Source organism: Pangasianodon hypophthalmus, chromosome 19 (assembly GCF_027358585.1).
Source record: "Pangasianodon hypophthalmus isolate fPanHyp1 chromosome 19, fPanHyp1.pri, whole genome shotgun sequence".
In the NCBI taxonomy this organism is placed as follows: domain Eukaryota; kingdom Metazoa; phylum Chordata; class Actinopteri; order Siluriformes; family Pangasiidae; genus Pangasianodon; species Pangasianodon hypophthalmus.
The window spans coordinates 21,831,266-21,850,212 of NC_069728.1; the positions used below are offsets into that span (position 1 = coordinate 21,831,266).

At 46.7% G+C, this 18,947-nt stretch overlaps 2 protein-coding genes and 2 long non-coding RNA genes across 4 annotated transcripts in view; 1 reads left to right on the forward strand and 3 right to left on the reverse strand.

The window, feature by feature from the left end:
• Positions 1 to 904, forward strand: part of cgrrf1 (cell growth regulator with ring finger domain 1) — a 6,496-nt gene extending 5,592 nt beyond the window's left edge. Inside the window, 1 exon segment of the mRNA XM_053242240.1 lies at positions 1 to 904. This exon segment is cut by the window's left edge and continues 440 nt beyond it. The gene's annotated coding sequence lies outside the window, so the exon portion shown is untranslated.
• Positions 905 to 1,042: 138 nt separating this feature from the next.
• Positions 1,043 to 18,720, reverse strand: psmc6 (proteasome 26S subunit, ATPase 6). The gene is made up of 14 exons (XM_053242239.1): positions 18,562 to 18,720; positions 17,514 to 17,593; positions 16,768 to 16,807; positions 16,627 to 16,679; positions 16,475 to 16,542; positions 16,137 to 16,251; positions 15,338 to 15,425; positions 10,294 to 10,355; positions 6,293 to 6,416; positions 4,797 to 4,858; positions 4,556 to 4,676; positions 3,165 to 3,245; positions 1,652 to 1,724; positions 1,043 to 1,527 (listed from the first exon to the last, which is right to left on the reverse strand). The coding sequence occupies exons 1-14, from the start codon at positions 18,644 to 18,646 to the stop codon at positions 1,410 to 1,412; spliced, it is 1,170 nt and encodes a 389-aa protein (XP_053098214.1). The 5' UTR covers positions 18,647 to 18,720; the 3' UTR covers positions 1,043 to 1,409.
• On the reverse strand, positions 7,106 to 7,893 carry LOC128321725 (uncharacterized). The gene is made up of 3 exons (XR_008305275.1): positions 7,731 to 7,893; positions 7,389 to 7,560; positions 7,106 to 7,178 (listed from the first exon to the last, which is right to left on the reverse strand). It is a non-coding gene; the product is annotated as an uncharacterized LOC128321725 (long non-coding RNA).
• Positions 8,183 to 8,952, reverse strand: LOC128321724 (uncharacterized). The gene is made up of 3 exons (XR_008305274.1): positions 8,875 to 8,952; positions 8,451 to 8,622; positions 8,183 to 8,282 (listed from the first exon to the last, which is right to left on the reverse strand). It is a non-coding gene; the product is annotated as an uncharacterized LOC128321724 (long non-coding RNA).
• Positions 18,721 to 18,947: the final 227 nt, after the last annotated feature.

Genomic DNA, 18,947 nt, shown 5'->3' on the forward strand with positions numbered 1-18,947 from the left:
AACTTTTCTTTTTACTTTATCTGAATCTGATAAACACACTTCTGCTAAAATTTCATTACGCGATTTGGTAAAAACGTAATTTTGATGAAAATATTCCACTGTGCCTAATGCACCACACCGACCCCGATGTAAAACACATTTAAAGATTCTTAACAAAGCCCACAAGTAAGTGTTCTGAATCAAAAAAAAAATCCCCAAGTTCCTGAAGAGAAAATTCCTTCGTCCCTGAAACGGCATTTGAGTTCGAAAAAAAATTCTGAATGTTTCTGGTCTAAAATGGTCGCCTAGACAGTAAAGTAAAGTTTTGGTTCCAGAAAAGTCCTTCCAAAGTTCCTGAAAAAAAAATAAAAAACTGGTTTCTGGTTCCTAAAAAGTTCCTGAAAGGTATTCTTGGGTCCTGAAAAAGGTTCCTGTGGTGAACACACCTCGTTCTGCTGCTTTGTGAAAAAGTCTATTGTTAAACGCGCTATAGAAATAAAACTGAATCGAAATTTAATTCATACGGATTCAATTCATACCACAAACATGTCGCTGGGCTCGGTCCACTGTGGGCGTGTCCCAAACCACACCCCCTTTTCACAGAGCATTATGGGTAAAATGTAGACCTTGGTCACTGAGCTGCTGCAGTGCATTATGGGATGTGTGGTAAATTGTATTGTGTATATAAATGTCATATTTTATCTATTTATTAGTCTGATTACTGATTTTAAAGTTTGTTCTGAAGGTCAGAGACGTGTTTAAAGTTATCAGTATTTAAAAAAGTGTCAATCAGATGAGTGTTAATATAAAATAATAGAAATAAAAGTGAAATATGTCTTGTAATAAACAAGTGTTGATTTTATTTGCTGTATAATTGTGGCTTTAATAAATCGTCAGAGGAGCCTGAGGTAGTGAGAGGGATTAGAAAGTCCCAAACCACAGCATCTTTAAAAACTTTGATTATTTAGATTAAATTAAGAGTTGTACCTGCTCGTTAACGAAGAGACGGAGTCAATATTTAAATGAGTGATTAATCAGCATGAAGAAAAACAGGACACACTGATTCAGTACGAAACTTTAATGAGGTGATAAACAATGTGTAATTATTTATTTCAGATTAAACACAAAGTCAGCGCTGACATCACATTAGTGTGTACAGAGACACTGCTGCATCCTAATAAACACAAAACTAGGGACCCTAAGAAGGCACACACTCTGTAGGCAGCCTTCTGAAGGGTCGTGATGGTTTCACACACACACACACACCACGCAACACACACACACAAGGTATGACGTGTGTTTAAAACTGAGCTCGCTACATTAGACTAAACATAACAAAAAGAAAGAAAACAATGTTTATTCAGCTCTGTCACCGTGTGTGTGTGTGTGTGTGTGTGTGTGTGTGTGTGTAGCAGAGCTGCAGTTTTACTTTAAACAGGTTTATAATCCAGTTTGGATTCAAGCTTTTTGGAGTCTGCTACTTTCCTCACCGCCTTCATAAAGTCCTCCTGAGTGACAAAATCCCGATCAGCACGGATAGCAAACATCCTGTGGAGGAACACACACACACACACACACACACACACACACACACACACACGCTGTAAACGCACTGTACACACTCATATGATCAGATGCAGTTCAGGGTTAAACGTGTGTAAGGTTTAGTTTACCGGCTTCAGTGCAGACGTTACGCAGATCAGCTCCGTTAAATCCATCTGATAGTTTCACAATCGCCTCATAATCTGAACAAAAAGAACTTCATATTAATATTTACACTAAACATTATTAAACCACTGATTTAAAAACCTCCCCTTTATCTCCAGGATCCTAGAGAAGGTTGTAGCACAGCAGCTATGCTCACACTTACATAGGAATAACATTCATGAAGTTTATCAGTCAGGACCAGAGACAGCGCTGGTTAAAGTGGTAAATGACTTACTACTGGCCTCTGATCAGGGGTGTGTCTCTCACATGATCCACATCAGCCAATCAGATTGCGTGTTCAGGACTGTGATGTGAATCTATACAGAAACACGTCTCTGGTATACGTTTATATATTATACTCCACACCGCTGTTGAATCCTGCACTCTGATTGGTCAGAAGGTGTTGATTAGTTTTCTAGAACAGCAGCTCTGACAGTAGTGCAGGTTTATTTTAATGCGCTCGTTTTAACACGTTATCGTTTCCATAGCAACAGCTCATTCACAGGGACGTATAGAAAATGGTCTGTGTGTTAAAATGAACATTGAGGATGAAGTTTTTCTTGTTGAAGGAGAAACAGCAGGCAGTGGCGTGAGATGCTGACGCAGTGGAAGTCCGCAGTGTGTTTATATGAACTGATACGATAAACTTCACCGTAACACACGCCGTGTGCTGGATTGCTGTACGGAGTGCACCAGAGCTCCAGCTGCACCACCGACAGCCTTAGAGGTGACCAGAACAAAACAGACACGATTCCTCCACAATCGTTCTTGTACAGACATTTCAAACTTCTAATACTAACATTAATCTGGTGCAGATGCGTCAGAGATTAAGTATTTATTTATTTTCTTTGCTCTGATATTCACCATTCTGTCATAGTGTTGCGACTTACTTTCTCGAAATATTACAACTTTATTCCTGAGATTCTGTTTTCTGGGTTTTTTAAACAGTTTCCCTAAAACGCTGTTTTAGTTTACAGCTGTTATACCGTAAGTGAGAATTAATAAGTAAAAAGAATGACGTGTCATACTTTGTGGTGTAAGGGGAATAAAACACTTGGGCATGTGCTGTTATAGACAAATAATCAATTCAGGTTGTTAACTAATGCCATCACTTAATATTTTACTGTAACACATACACATTTATATTAATTACAAATTAATTAAAAAACAAGCATTATTATATATATATATACCATAATTTCATTATCCTGTTTCTTCACTCATAGGCGTGTCGAACTAAATCACGTGTGTGAATTAAAATGATAAATCTTCTTGTAGTTTTTCCAGGCGTCCGTAAAAATACTTTACTAACCCTAAACCCAAGACTGCAGCGCCCCCTGGTGGAGAATCCTCAGTGAGTGAGGAGGTTAAACACGCTCAGAGACGTGTAAATGAGTGTGTGCGTGTGCGTGTGCATGTGTGTGCGTGTGTGTGTGTGCGTGTGCGTGCGTGTGCGTGTGCGTGTGTGTGAATCTCACCGATGTCTCCGTGTTTAGTGATGGGACCCGAGTGGATCTTCAGGATGTCCAGACGAGCCTGCTCATTCGGCAGCTCGATATCTGGACAACAGGAAACAGAAGTAAAATATTTTCAGCAGCGTTTATAAATAAAATAAACATCTGTTTAGTACAGAAACGTTCAAAACTAGAGATAAAGCAGCAGGAAAGCGTGATAACTGTGTGAAGTGGGTTATTACTAGGGGTGTAAATCGGATAGTTCATCACGATACGATATCGATTTTCTCCGCCAGCAATACGATATTTGCCGATACCTCAAAAATCTCTGCGATACGATTCGATTAATTTATCGATATTTTGATATTATGTGCCTAGTTTACACAAGCAGTTACATTTTTAATAACTCACAAATGCAACCAAAATATATAACATGAACATTTCATTAAACTCTTTGAAAATTGCACACTCTCTATCCCAGTTGGGACATTTACAACAACAAACTAACAAAACAAATTACACATTATTATTATTTTTTTAAATAAAGAAAAATAAATAATGGGGGAAAAATGAAGTCACATGAAATCAATCAAGCTTATGATGGCAACAGTCAAAGTCTTCCAGTCTTTTGTGCCACAATGTGCAACAGTGCAAATCACTGAGGTACTGTAGTTGTAGAAAAAATAAATAAATGAATATAAAAAATACAAAAATAAAGCTGTTAAACTTATCTAACATTTGATCTGTCACACAACTTCAGATCTAACAGTCAAACAAGTGCTGCAGTGGTCTCTTTTGAGAGGTTTTTCTTTAAAAAAAATCAACTGATCGACATGTTCAGGAGAGAAGACGCTGCGTTCTGCATGAACAATATCAGCTGCAGTGCTGAACACACGCTCGGACCGTACGCTGGTTGTTTTCCCATCTGTTTCCCCAAAAACAAAATATTTCCAAACCCACGATTTGTGTCCGACAGCAGGCACAACGTTTCCTGCGTCTGTCTTTTCGCTGCTACAACCACTTTGTTGCTGCATCGCATTCGCATTCTTTCTGACACGCAGGCAGACAGCGTGGGGAGCAAACGAAAACACGCGCTTTGGCGGAAATGCGTAGACGGGCGTTACGTGAGGAATGAGGATGTGGAGAGTGTCAAAATAAAGGTACCGCATATCGATATTTTACGTGTGGCATCGATGCATCGTATCGTTAGAAATTTAATCGATGCATCGATCCATATCGATGTATTGTTACATCCCTAGTTATTACATCACTTCCTGTGTGTGAGGTTTATTACAGAGACACAAACACACATAGTGAGACATAAGAGGTGTGTGTGTGTGTGTGTGTGTGTGAGTGTATGTGTGTGTGTGTGTGTGTGTGTGTGTGTGTGTGGAGAACCTAAAATAAATTCTTACGGATCTTCCTGTCGAGTCTCCCGGGCCGGAGCAGAGCCGGGTCCAGTGTGTCAGGACGATTCGTAGCCATGATCATCTTCACACGGTGCAGAGTGTCAAACCCGTCCATCTGATTCAGCAGCTAACACACACACACACACACACACACACACACACACACATAAGCGCTTATTATCTCCATCACACTGGCCCCGCAGCATTGCTCTTCTTTTACAGAAAGCAGTGAGACAGTAAGAATCACCTCCATCAGGGTTCTCTGGATCTCACGATCTGCTGAAGTTCCCTCAGAGAAACGCCGTCCACCTGAAACACACACACACACACACACACACACACACACACACACACACACACACACACACACACACACACACACACACACGCCACCACACTCTGATTACACAGTCCACTGTAACATTACTGTACAATAATACACTGTATAACTGATTTATTACTGACATGATTAACTACCTAACATAAGACATGATTAACTACCTAACATAATTCTCTTCTCCATCACAGTGTTTTAAAGCAGAATATAATTATAGAGAAATAATACTCTGATCATTTTTTATTATTATTATTATTATTACTATTAATAGAACACATGACCTCTCTCTGCTCAGTGGTTTGAAATAATAACAATAACAATAATAATAATAATAATAATAATAATAATAATTAAAGCTGCAAGCAGCGTTTTCGGGGCCAAGCACTCAGACTCAGTGAGCTGCACACACACAGATGCGCTACAGTTGCTGCCTGAGCGATCAGAGGAAAGCAGAGCCATAGCTTTAAGTAAAGGGACTCAGGAGTGATTGTAGTTTCAGTACTGATGTGTGTGTTTAGCTCACGGACAGTGAGGAATTCTCTGACTGTAGGAGGAAAGCTGTAGATGAACACATGGGCAGCAGGGTGGCGTTGCTGCTGCAGCTGCTGTGAGCTGTGGTCGTGATTGTTACTGCTCTGACCTGAACATTGTTTCAACAAATTTTTAAAACGTCTAAGGTATTTATGTTTTTCTCATCAGTCTGGACCTTTTCCTCCCAGTTTGTGCAAGTATCTGCACCAAATTTATATCTGGCTTATATTAGGTTTGATTTTTTTTAATTGAAAATTGCTCAGTAAAAATGCTATTCGATAATAAAAGCTGTCAGTGGTGAGTTGTCTGTATAACAGCACACTGAACAGCTGGAATGCACTTCCTGTTTGGTGGCGTCGCAGATTCAGTGGCCCGTTACGAGCAAACCGTTTGGAATATTCAAAATTATTTGGGTAATTTTTTATGAGGCTTACTCTGTCGATGACGTGTGCCAAATTTGTGATGACTGGACAAAATTCGTAGGAGGAGTAGCGAAAATACAAATGGATTTTTACAAAATCGAAGATGGCAGAAACTCTGATTAGACGGAAGTTGATGTCACAGGGTGCGCTGAACTCGTCTCGACGCAGGGGATCGTTTCAAATTCTGGACACATGGTTAAAAATGTTATGCCCATAAATGTACTTCCAAATTAGGCCCATATTTGACCCGATGGTGGCGCTAGAGCGTTGGCAACACTTGGCCCAAATTTGGTCAAAACGTTCCTTAAACCCTCCCCAATCAGAGTGCCACATTTCAGTGCGCCAAAGAAGAAGAAGAAGAAGAAGAAGAAGAAAGGCAGAACAGGGTTCCTATGCAACTTCAGTGCTTGGCCCCCTAATAACCACAGTCAGTGAGATGTGTGATGAGGTTACCGATGGCGTCGATCTCGTCCATGAAGATGATGCAGGGTTGATGATCTCGAGCGTAATTAAACATCTCTCTGATCAGCCGAGCGCTTTCACCGATATACTTATCCACGATGGAGCTCGACACCACCTACACACAGCACACACACCATCATATACACTAATACACCACCTACACACAGCACACACACCATCATATACACTAATACACCACCTACACACAGCACACACACACCATCATATACACTAATACACCACCTACACACAGCACACACACCATCATATACACTAATACACCACCTACACACAGCACACACACCATCATATACACTAATACACCACCTACACACAGCACACACACCATCATATACACTAATACACCACCTACACACAGCACACACACCATCATATACACTAATACACCACCTACACACAGCACACACACCATCATATACACTAATACACCACCTACACACAGCACACACACCATCATATACACTAATACACCACCTACACACAGCACACACACCATCATATACACTAATACACCACCTACACACAGCACACACACCATCATATACACTAATACACCACCTACACACAGCACACACACACCATCATATACACTAATACACCACCTACACACAGCACACACACCATCATATACACTAATACACCACCTACACACAGCACACACACCATCATATACACTAATACACCACCTACACACAGCACACACACCATCATATACACTAATACACCACCTACACACAGCACACACACCATCATATACACTAATACACCACCTACACACATTATACACACCATCATATACACTAATACACCACCTACACACAGCACACACACACCATCATATACACTAATACACCACCTACACACAGCACACACACCATCATATACACTAATACACCACCTACACACAGCACACACACCATCATATACACTAATACACCACCTACACACATTATACACACCATCATATACACTAATACACCACCTACACACAGCACACACACCATCATATACACTAATACACCACCTACACACAGCACACACACCATCATATACACTAATACACCACCTACACACAGCACACACACACCATCATATACACTAATACACCACCTACACACAGCACACACACCATCATATACACTAATACACCACCTACACACAGCACACACACCATCATATACACTAATACACCACCTACACACAGCACACACACACCATCATATACACTAATACACCACCTACACACATTATACACACACCATCATATACACTAATACACCACCTACACACATTATACACACCATCATATACACTAATACACCACCTACACACAGCACACACACCATCATATACACTAATACACCACCTACACACAGCACACACACCATCATATACACTAATACACCACCTACACACAGCACACACACACCATCATATACACTAATACACCACCTACACACAGCACACACACCATCATATACACTAATACACCACCTACACACATTATACACACACCATCATATACACTAATACACCACCTACACACAGCACACACACCATCATATACACTAATACACCACCTACACACAGCACACACACCATCATATACACTAATACACCACCTACACACAGCACACACACCATCATATACACTAATACACCACCTACACACAGCACACACACCATCATATACACTAATACACCACCTACACACAGCACACACACCATCATATACACTAATACACCACCTACACACAGCACACACACCATCATATACACTAATACACCACCTACACACAGCACACACACCATCATATACACTAATACACCACCTACACACAGCACACACACCATCATATACACTAATACACCACCTACACACAGCACACACACCATCATATACACTAATACACCACCTACACACAGCACACACACACCATCATATACACTAATACACCACCTACACACAGCACACACACCATCATATACACTAATACACCACCTACACACAGCACACACACCATCATATACACTAATACACCACCTACACACAGCACACACACCATCATATACACTAATACACCACCTACACACAGCACACACACCATCATATACACTAATACACCACCTACACACAGCACACACACACCATCATATACACTAATACACCACCTACACACAGCACACACACCATCATATACACTAATACACCACCTACACACAGCACACACACCATCATATACACTAATACACCACCTACACACAGCACACACACACCATCATATACACTAATACACCACCTACACACAGCACACACACCATCATATACACTAATACACCACCTACACACAGCACACACACCATCATATACACTAATACACCACCTACACACAGCACACACACCATCATATACACTAATACACCACCTACACACAGCACACACACCATCATATACACTAATACACCACCTACACACAGCACACACACCATCATATACACTAATACACCACCTACACACAGCACACACACCATCATATACACTAATACACCACCTACACACAGCACACACACACCATCATATACACTAATACACCACCTACACACAGCACACACACCATCATATACACTAATACACCACCTACACACAGCACACACACCATCATATACACTAATACACCACCTACACACAGCACACACACCATCATATACACTAATACACCACCTACACACAGCACACACACCATCATATACACTAATACACCACCTACACACAGCACACACACCATCATATACACTAATACACCACCTACACACATTACCATATATATTATTTATGTAAAATTAAATCAATATTTCTGTAAAGCTGCTTTATGGTGATATTTGAAAGTGTTATATAAATAAAATGGAGTTGAATATACACTAATACAGCAGCTACACACACACACACACACACACACACACACACATATACATACAGTGGATTTAAACAGTTTTCAGACCGCTTCAGTTTCATACTTTACTTTATGATAGATTTATTTTAAAGTGATTAAAGTTTACGGTTTTGGCCATCCGTCTGCAGATGATAATGCATACTGACAAAGCGAAAACGTGTTTTTAGAAATTTTTGTTTATTTATTACAAATCAGAAACTGAACTCTCTCACTGAGGTAAATGTTCAGAACCTCAGCACTCTGTAGAAGCTTCGTCTTCAGCAGCAGTTCCAGCTTCGAGTCTTCTTGGGAACGTCTCTACAAGCGTTACACTCCGGGATTCAGGCAGCTTCTCCCATTCTTCTGGGCAGATCCTCTCCAGCTCGATCCGGTCGGATGTGGAGCGTCTGTGGACCTCCGTCTTCAGCTCTCGCCTATGCTTCGTGTCGTTGTGGTGCTGAAAGGTGAACCTTCGCCCCAGTCTGAGGTCATGTTCATCCTCCATCCTCCTCTCAGTTCTGATCAGTCTCCTCGTCTCCTCGTCCCTGACGCTGATATTTCATCTCACTGGTCTCCTGAGAAATCTCTCCACTTCATGGCTTGGTTTTTTCTGACACACACTGTGAACTGTGGAAACTTACACACACAGGTGTGTGTCTTTTCTAAATCATGAGCGATCAGGTGAATGTGCCACAGGTGCACTCCGGTCAATTCTACAGACATCGAGATAATCAAAGCGAACACGACGCACCTGAGCTCAGGGTTGAGAGAGCGTTTAGCCGAGGCTCTGAATAATTATCTAAATGAGAGTCCAGTTTCTGATAGTTAATATATTTGCAAAAAACTTGTTTTCACTTTGTTATTATGAATTAATGTGTGTGAACTTACAGCCAAAAAATAAATTTAATCCATTTTAAACACGGTGTCTTACCCATAATGCACTGCACTGTGAGAGGTGTGTGTTTCCCATAATGCCCTGCACTGTGAGAGGTGTGTGTGTGTGTGTGTGTGTGTGTGTGTGTGTGTAATTATAAAGTTTACCTTGAGGAAGTTGCAGTCCAGCTGACTGGCCACAGCTCTCGCTAGCAGGGTTTTCCCAGTGCCTGTCACACACACACACACACACACACACACACACACACACACACACACACACACACACACACACGTTACACGTGAGTGCACAGGATATGGGGTGACGTCACACTCCTAAACTTTTAACAACACAAACACACACGAACCTTGGCTGTGTCTCATTCAGGATTCAGCTTCATCTCTCTCTCGCGCACACACACTCTCTCTCGCGCGCACACACACACTCTCTCTCGCGCGCACACTCTCTCTCGCGCGCACACACACACACTCTCTCTCGCGCACACACTCTCTCTCGCGCACACACTCTCTCTCGCGCACACACACACACACTCTCTCTCTCGCGCACACACACACACACTCTCTCTCTCGCGCACACACACACACACTCTCTCTCTCTCGCGCACACACACACACACTCTCTCTCGCACGCACACACTCTCTCTCGCACGCACACACTCTCTCTCGCACGCACACACTCTCTCTCGCGCGCACACACTCTCTCTCGCGCGCACACACACTCTCTCTCTCGCGCGCACACACACTCTCTCTCTCGCGCACACACACACTCTCTCTCTCGCGCACACACACACTCTCTCTCTCGCGCACACACACACACTCTCTCTCTCGCGCGCACACACACTCTCTCTCGCGCACACACACACTCTCTCTCTCGCGCACACACACACTCTCTCTCTCGCGCACACACACACTCACTCTCTCGCGCACACACTCTCTCTCGCGCGCACACACACTCTCTCTCTCGCGCACACACACACTCTCTCTCTCGCGCACACACACACACACTCTCTCTCGCGCACACACACACACACACTCTCTCTCTCGCGCACACACTCACTCTCTCTCTCGCGCACACACACACTCTCTCTCTCGCGCACACACTCTCTCTCGCGCGCACACACACTCTCTCTCTCGCGCACACACACACTCTCTCTCTCGCGCACACACACACACACTCTCTCTCGCGCGCACACACACACACTCTCTCTCTCGCGCACACACTCACTCTCTCTCTCGCGCACACACACTCTCTCTCTCGCGCACACACGCACTCTCTCTCTCGCGCACACACGCACTCTCTCTCTCGCGCACACACTCTCTCGCGCACACACTCTCTCGCGCACACACTCTCTCGCGCACACACTCTCTCGCGCACACACACTCTCTCTCGCGCACACACACTCTCTCTCGCGCACACACACTCTCTCGCGCGCACACACACTCTCTCTCTCGCGCGCACACACACTCTCTCTCTCGCGCGCACACACACTCTCTCTCTCGCGCGCACACACACACTCTCTCTCTCGCGCACACACACACACTCTCTCTCTCGCGCGCACACACACTCTCTCTCGCGCACACACACACTCTCTCTCTCGCGCACACACACACTCTCTCTCTCGCGCACACACACACTCACTCTCTCGCGCACACACTCTCTCTCGCGCGCACACACACTCTCTCTCTCGCGCACACACACACTCTCTCTCTCGCGCACACACACACACACTCTCTCTCGCGCACACACACACACACTCTCTCTCTCGCGCACACACTCACTCTCTCTCTCGCGCACACACACACTCTCTCTCTCGCGCACACACTCTCTCTCGCGCGCACACACACTCTCTCTCTCGCGCACACACACTCTCTCTCTCGCGCACACACACACTCTCTCTCTCGCGCACACACACACACACTCTCTCTCGCGCACACACACACACACTCTCTCTCTCGCGCACACACTCACTCTCTCTCTCGCGCACACACACTCTCTCTCTCGCGCACACACGCACTCTCTCTCTCGCGCACACACGCACTCTCTCTCTCGCGCACACACTCTCTCGCGCACACACTCTCTCGCGCACACACTCTCTCGCGCACACACTCTCTCGCGCACACACTCTCTCGCGCACACACACTCTCTCTCGCGCACACACACTCTCTCTCGCGCACACACACTCTCTCGCGCGCACACACACTCTCTCTCTCGCGCGCACACACACTCTCTCTCTCGCGCGCACACACACACTCTCTCTCTCGCGCGCACACACACACTCTCTCTCTCGCGCACACACACACTCTCTCTCTCGCGCACACACACACTCTCTCTCTCGCGCACACACACACTCTCTCTCTCGCGCACACACTCTCTCGCGCACACACACTCTCTCGCGCGCACACACACTCTCTCGCGCGCACACACACACTCTCTCTCTCGCGCACACACACTCTCTCTCTCGCGCGCACACACACTCTCTCTCTCGCGCACACACACACTCTCTCTCTCGCGCACACACACACTCTCTCTCGCGCACACACACACTCTCTCTCTCGCGCACACACACACTCTCTCTCTCGCGCACACACACACTCACTCTCTCGCGCACACACTCTCTCTCGCGCGCACACACACTCTCTCTCTCGCGCACACACACACTCTCTCTCTCGCGCACACACACACACACTCTCTCTCGCGCACACACGCACACACTCTCTCTCGCGCGCACACACTCTCTCTCGCGCGCACACACTCTCTCTCGCGCGCACACACACTCTCTCTCTCGCGCGCACACACACTCTCTCTCTCGCGCGCACACACACTCTCTCTCTCGCGCGCACACACACTCTCTCTCTCGCGCACACACACACTCTCTCTCTCGCGCACACACACACACTCTCTCTCTCGCGCACACACACACTCTCTCTCGCGCACACACACACTCTCTCTCTCGCGCACACACACACTCTCTCTCTCGCGCACACACACACTCACTCTCTCGCGCACACACTCTCTCTCGCGCGCACACACACTCTCTCTCTCGCGCACACACACACTCTCTCTCTCGCGCACACACACACACACTCTCTCTCGCGCACACACACACACACTCTCTCTCTCGCGCACACACTCACTCTCTCTCTCGCGCACACACACACTCTCTCTCTCGCGCACACACTCTCTCTCGCGCGCACACACACTCTCTCTCTCGCGCACACACACTCTCTCTCTCTCGCGCACACACACACACACTCTCTCTCGCGCACACACACACACACTCTCTCTCTCGCGCACACACTCACTCTCTCTCTCGCGCACACACACTCTCTCTCTCGCGCACACACACTCTCTCTCTCGCGCACACACGCACTCTCTCTCTCGCGCACACACGCACTCTCTCTCTCGCGCACACACGCACTCTCTCTCTCGCGCACACACTCTCTCGCGCACACACTCTCTCGCGCACACACTCTCTCGCGCACACACTCTCTCGCGCACACACTCTCTCGCGCACACACTCTCTCGCGCACACACACTCTCTCTCGCGCAAACACACACTCTCTCTCGCGCACACACACTCTCTCTCGCGCACACACACACTCTCTCTCTCGCGCACACACACACTCTCTCTCTCGCGCGCACACACACACTCTCTCTCTCGCGCGCACACACACACACTCACTCTCGCGCACACACACACACACTCTCTCTCGCGCACACACACACTCTCTCTCTCGCGCACACACACACTCACTCTCTCGCGCACACACTCTCTCTCGCGCGCACACACACTCTCTCGCGCGCACACACACTCTCTCTCGCGCGCACACACACTCTCTCTCTCGCGCACACACACACTCTCTCTCTCGCGCACACACACACACACTCTCTCTCGCGCACACACACACACACTCTCTCTCTCGCGCACACACTCACTCTCTCTCTCGCGCACACACTCACTCTCTCTCTCGCGCACACACACACTCTCTCTCTCGCGCACACACACTCTCTCTCTCGCGCACACACGCACTCTCTCTCTCGCGCACACACGCACTCTCTCTCTCGCGCACACACGCACACACTCTCTCGCGCACACACTCTCTCGCGCACACACTCTCTCGCGCACACACTCTCTCGCGCACACACTCTCGCGCACACACTCTCTCGCGCACACACTCTCTCGCGCACACACTCTCTCGCGCACACACTCTCTCGCGCACACACACTCTCTCTCGCGCACACACACTCTCTCTCGCGCACACACACTCTCTCTCGCGCACACACACACTCTCTCTCTCGCGCGCACACACACTCTCTCTCTCGCGCGCACACACACTCTCTCTCTCGCGCGCACACACACACTCTCTCTCTCGCGCGCACACACACACTCTCTCTCTCGCGCGCACACACACACACTCACTCTCGCGCGCACACACACACACTCTCTCTCGCGCACACACTCTCTCGCGCACACACTCTCTCGCGCACACACTCTCTCGCGCACACACTCTCTCGCGCACACACTCTCTCGCGCACACACTCTCTCGCGCACACTCTCGCGCACACTCTCGCGCACACACACTCTCGCACACACACTCTCGCACACACACTCTCTCTCGCGCACACACACTCTCTCTCGCGCACACACACTCTCTCTCGCGCACACACACTCTCTCTCTCGCGCACACACGCGCACTCTCTCTCTCGCGCACACACGCGCACTCTCTCTCTCGCGCACACACGCGCGCACTCTCTCTCGCGCACACACGCGCGCACTCTCTCTCGCGCACACACGCGCGCACTCTCTCTCGCGCACACACGCGCGCACTCTCTCTCGCGCACACACGCGCGCACTCTCTCGCGCGCGCACGCACTCTCTCGCGCGCGCACGCACTCTCTCGCGCGCGCGCTCTCTCTCTCGCGCGCGCGCTCTCTCTCGCACGCGCGCACGCACTCTCTCGCACGCGCGCACGCACTCTCTCTCTCACGCACTCTCTCTCTCACGCACTCTCTCTCTCACGCACTCTCTCTCTCACGCACTCTCTCTCTCACGCACTCTCTCTCTCACACACTCTCTCTCTCACACACTCTCTCTCTCACACACTCTCTCTCTCACACACACACTCTCGCGCACACACACACTCTCGCGCACACACACACTCTCGCGCACACACACACACACTGACTCACCTGGAGGTCCGTACAGCAGGCAGCCTTTAGGGGGGATGATGCCCACACGCTGGAACAGCTCAGGGTTCGTCAGAGGCAGCTCAATCACCTACACACACACACACACACACACACACAGAGTACAGCAGGCGTAAGGAGCTTGTTATCGTTGTTGTAGCTCTCAGATGATGACATACGTTAGCGATTTTTAACTTTATTTGACTTGAAGTGTTTAATGATTTAAATAATTCCACTAGCGAGCTGCGATCCTGCTCGAAGCACCGCGACAGAAATGCGCCTGATTAAGCGAACAAATTTATACGACATATAATATAACGTCAGAAAGATATCGGTCCTGCCTGCTGGTGATAAACACCAGTGGTGACGTTTTACAGCGCGAGCACGTCGTCATGGCGACGGAAATTGAGACATCAGCATCACAGTGTGTAGTGAGTCAGGGTCCTAGTGCCCGCACTCCTGTACACGATCTACTGACTCACCACCGAGGGAGCGGACCGAGACGCACCCTGCGTAATATGCAGTGCTATACATGTACAGTTTACCCACAATGCACTGTAGCCTCTAATGATGTCTATAGAGTGGGCTGGGAAGCAACAGTGCGTGTGATTGGCTGTAATGGTCAGAGACAGTCTCCTGTGTGTTTACTGATTTAAACACTGGACAGCATGTGAGTGTGCGTGTGAGTGTGAGTGTGTGTGTGTGTGTGAGTGTGTGTGTGTGTGTGTGTGTGAGTGTGTGTGTGAGTGTGTGTGTGTGAGTGTGTGTGTGTGAGTGTGTGTGAGTGTGTGTGTATCCTCACCTCTCTGAGCTCTCTGATCTGCTCTGACAATCCTCCAATCTCAGAGTAAGACACACTTCCTGGATCCTCATGAGACATGTTATACACCAACGGGTCCACCTCACGCGGCAAATACCTGTCACACACACGCAGCACACACACACACACACACACGCAACACAAACGCAGCACACACACGCAACACAAACGCAGCACACACACGCAACACAAACGCAACACACACACGCACAGCACACAATCAGTGTTATAGTAGTGAGTGAAGCTGGTGTACACATTTCAGGACACCATTAGGGGCAGTGCTGTGTGTGTGTGTGTGTGTGTGTGTGTGTGTGTGTCACCTCATGATGGTGAGAGTGGTCATATCCAGCGCCACTCGAGTCCCAGGCTTCAGCTTCGTCTTATCCAGCTGTAAAAAAACAGCAACATCAGAACACACACACACACACACACACAGCCGAACAGGAAGTGACATCACAGAGAGAGTGTTTACCTGCCTCCTGCAGCCCACCACGTAGCGCGGACCGTTAGTGGCTTTAACAATAACTGAAACACACACACACACACAGTGAGATAACAGTGCAGTGTGTACACACAAGCTGTAATGATGAGATCAGTACAAACACACACTTACACTTTTCCTCCGTCAGCTGCTTCAGCACCTCCCCTACAATCTACACACACACACACACACGTTAAATAAATAATAAACATCTCTTTTATTCATGTTTTTTTTTAATCACTCATGACCTAAACACATCTGTAAAAACTACACAACAGTGTATTACATGTTAATAAGCAGTGTGTATAAATATTGGCACCCCACATTTTTCTTTCAAGCTCCAGCAGTTACACCAACACGATTAAAGGTGCAGTGTGTGATTAGTTAAAGGAGCAGTCCGTGATTGATTAAAGGTGCAGTGTTATTATTAAATGACCACCACTGCCATGGTATTACTAATGAAATGTGTTAATTAGCCTTCAGACTGTAGGGAAACTGTACATTACACCTACAGGACACAAGCTAAAATATTATAAACTTATTATAGTTTACAGACTTACAGACTAAACTGTGTATAATAACACACACACACACACACACACACACAGGTTAAACACTGCTTTCTCGCATTGTTTAGATAAGTACAGCTCCTCATACAGAGTGTTTATTCTGCCCTCATGTTCATCACTACAGTAAATAATGTAAATAAAGGAACTACAGTATGAAGAGTTTCTGTAGATTATATCCATTAACTTTTACTAACTGCTTCTCTAATCCTATAGTTATTATCGCTAGTGTGGGACTCAAACCCTGCTGCTGTAGTCTGTTATTTATCTGGTTGTTTGTCTGTTTGTTTGTTTGTTTGTTTGCTTGCTCACCTGTCCGACACTCTGCAGCGCTTTCAGGTCATTCTCAGATTTCTCATACTGCTTGGTCAGCTCCTTCAGCTGCTCTCTCACTGCAACACAACATCCACAACACCTTCACTAACAGCTACAGCCACCAGCAGGGGACAGTGCTTTATCATTAACCCCACCTCTCTACCTCTCTCTCTCTCTTTCCCTCTCTTTCTCCCTCTCTACCTCTCTCTCTCTCTCTCTCTCTCTGTCTATCTGTCTTTCTCTCTCTCACTCTCTATCGCTATCTCTCCCTCTCTCTGTCTATCTGTCTCTCTCTTTCTGTCTGTCTCTCTCTGCCCGTCTCTCTCTCACTCGCTCTCTGTCTGTCTCTCTCTCTCTCTCTCTCCCACACACACTCTCTCTCTCTGTCTGTCTGTCTTTCTATCTGTCTGTCTCGCTATCTCTATCTCCCTCGCTCTATCTCTCTCTCACTCTCTCTCTGTTTCTGCCTCTCTCTCTCCCCCTCACTCTATCGCTGTCTCTCTCTCTCACTCGCTCTCTGTCTATTTCTGCCTCTGCCTCTCTCTCTATCTATCTATCTGTCTGTCTGTCTGTCTCTGCCTGTCTCTCTCTCTCACACACACATTCTCTCTCTGTCTGTCTGTCTCTCTCTCTCTCACACACACACACACACACACACTATCTCTGTCTGTCTCTCTCTCTCTCTCTCAGTATAACTCAATGTGTGCTTTATTGCCAGACAAAGTATTCTGTATTGCCAAAGCAACTTACACCAGCAGAGGGAGAAAAGCAGGAACTGAACAGAACATAAAGGGAAAAACAGTAAGAGAAAAACCCAAAACAAACAGATGCCAAATAAATATGTAGCAAAATTAATAACTACATGCCATCTCTCTCTAAGTGTTAGTTATGAATGGAGTGTGTGTGTGTATGTGTGTGTGTGTGTGTGTGATGACACAGCGCGCTGCACTCCGCCGCTCATTTACCCCAATAAACTCCTCAAACCCGCCACACACACTTCACCCACCAGTTACTTTCATAAATATAAATCCGCTGTGTCACTCACACTCCTTCAGCCGCCCGTCGATCTCTTTATGCTCCAGTAATTTCTTCCTGTAATCCTGTAGCCCTTTCTCTCTGCTGTCCGCCATCTTGTCTACACCGCTACTGCTGTTACTGCTGCTGCTTCTTCTTCGGCGCTTCCGGGTTTTTTTTTGTCCGCTCCGAGCGCCGCGCGCTGCACTGCTGCCCCCTAAAGGACGGAAATGAAACTACAACACAGCGCTGTTCAGCAGCACAGACACTTTTCTCAAAATATTTACTGTTTTATTCATTATTACTTAAATTCATTAACTTAAAAGTAGATATTTGAATACTTTTATGCTATAATTTCAACAGAACGTTAGTAGAAAATTAATTACTTAATTAATAATTAATTAATTACTGATGAAT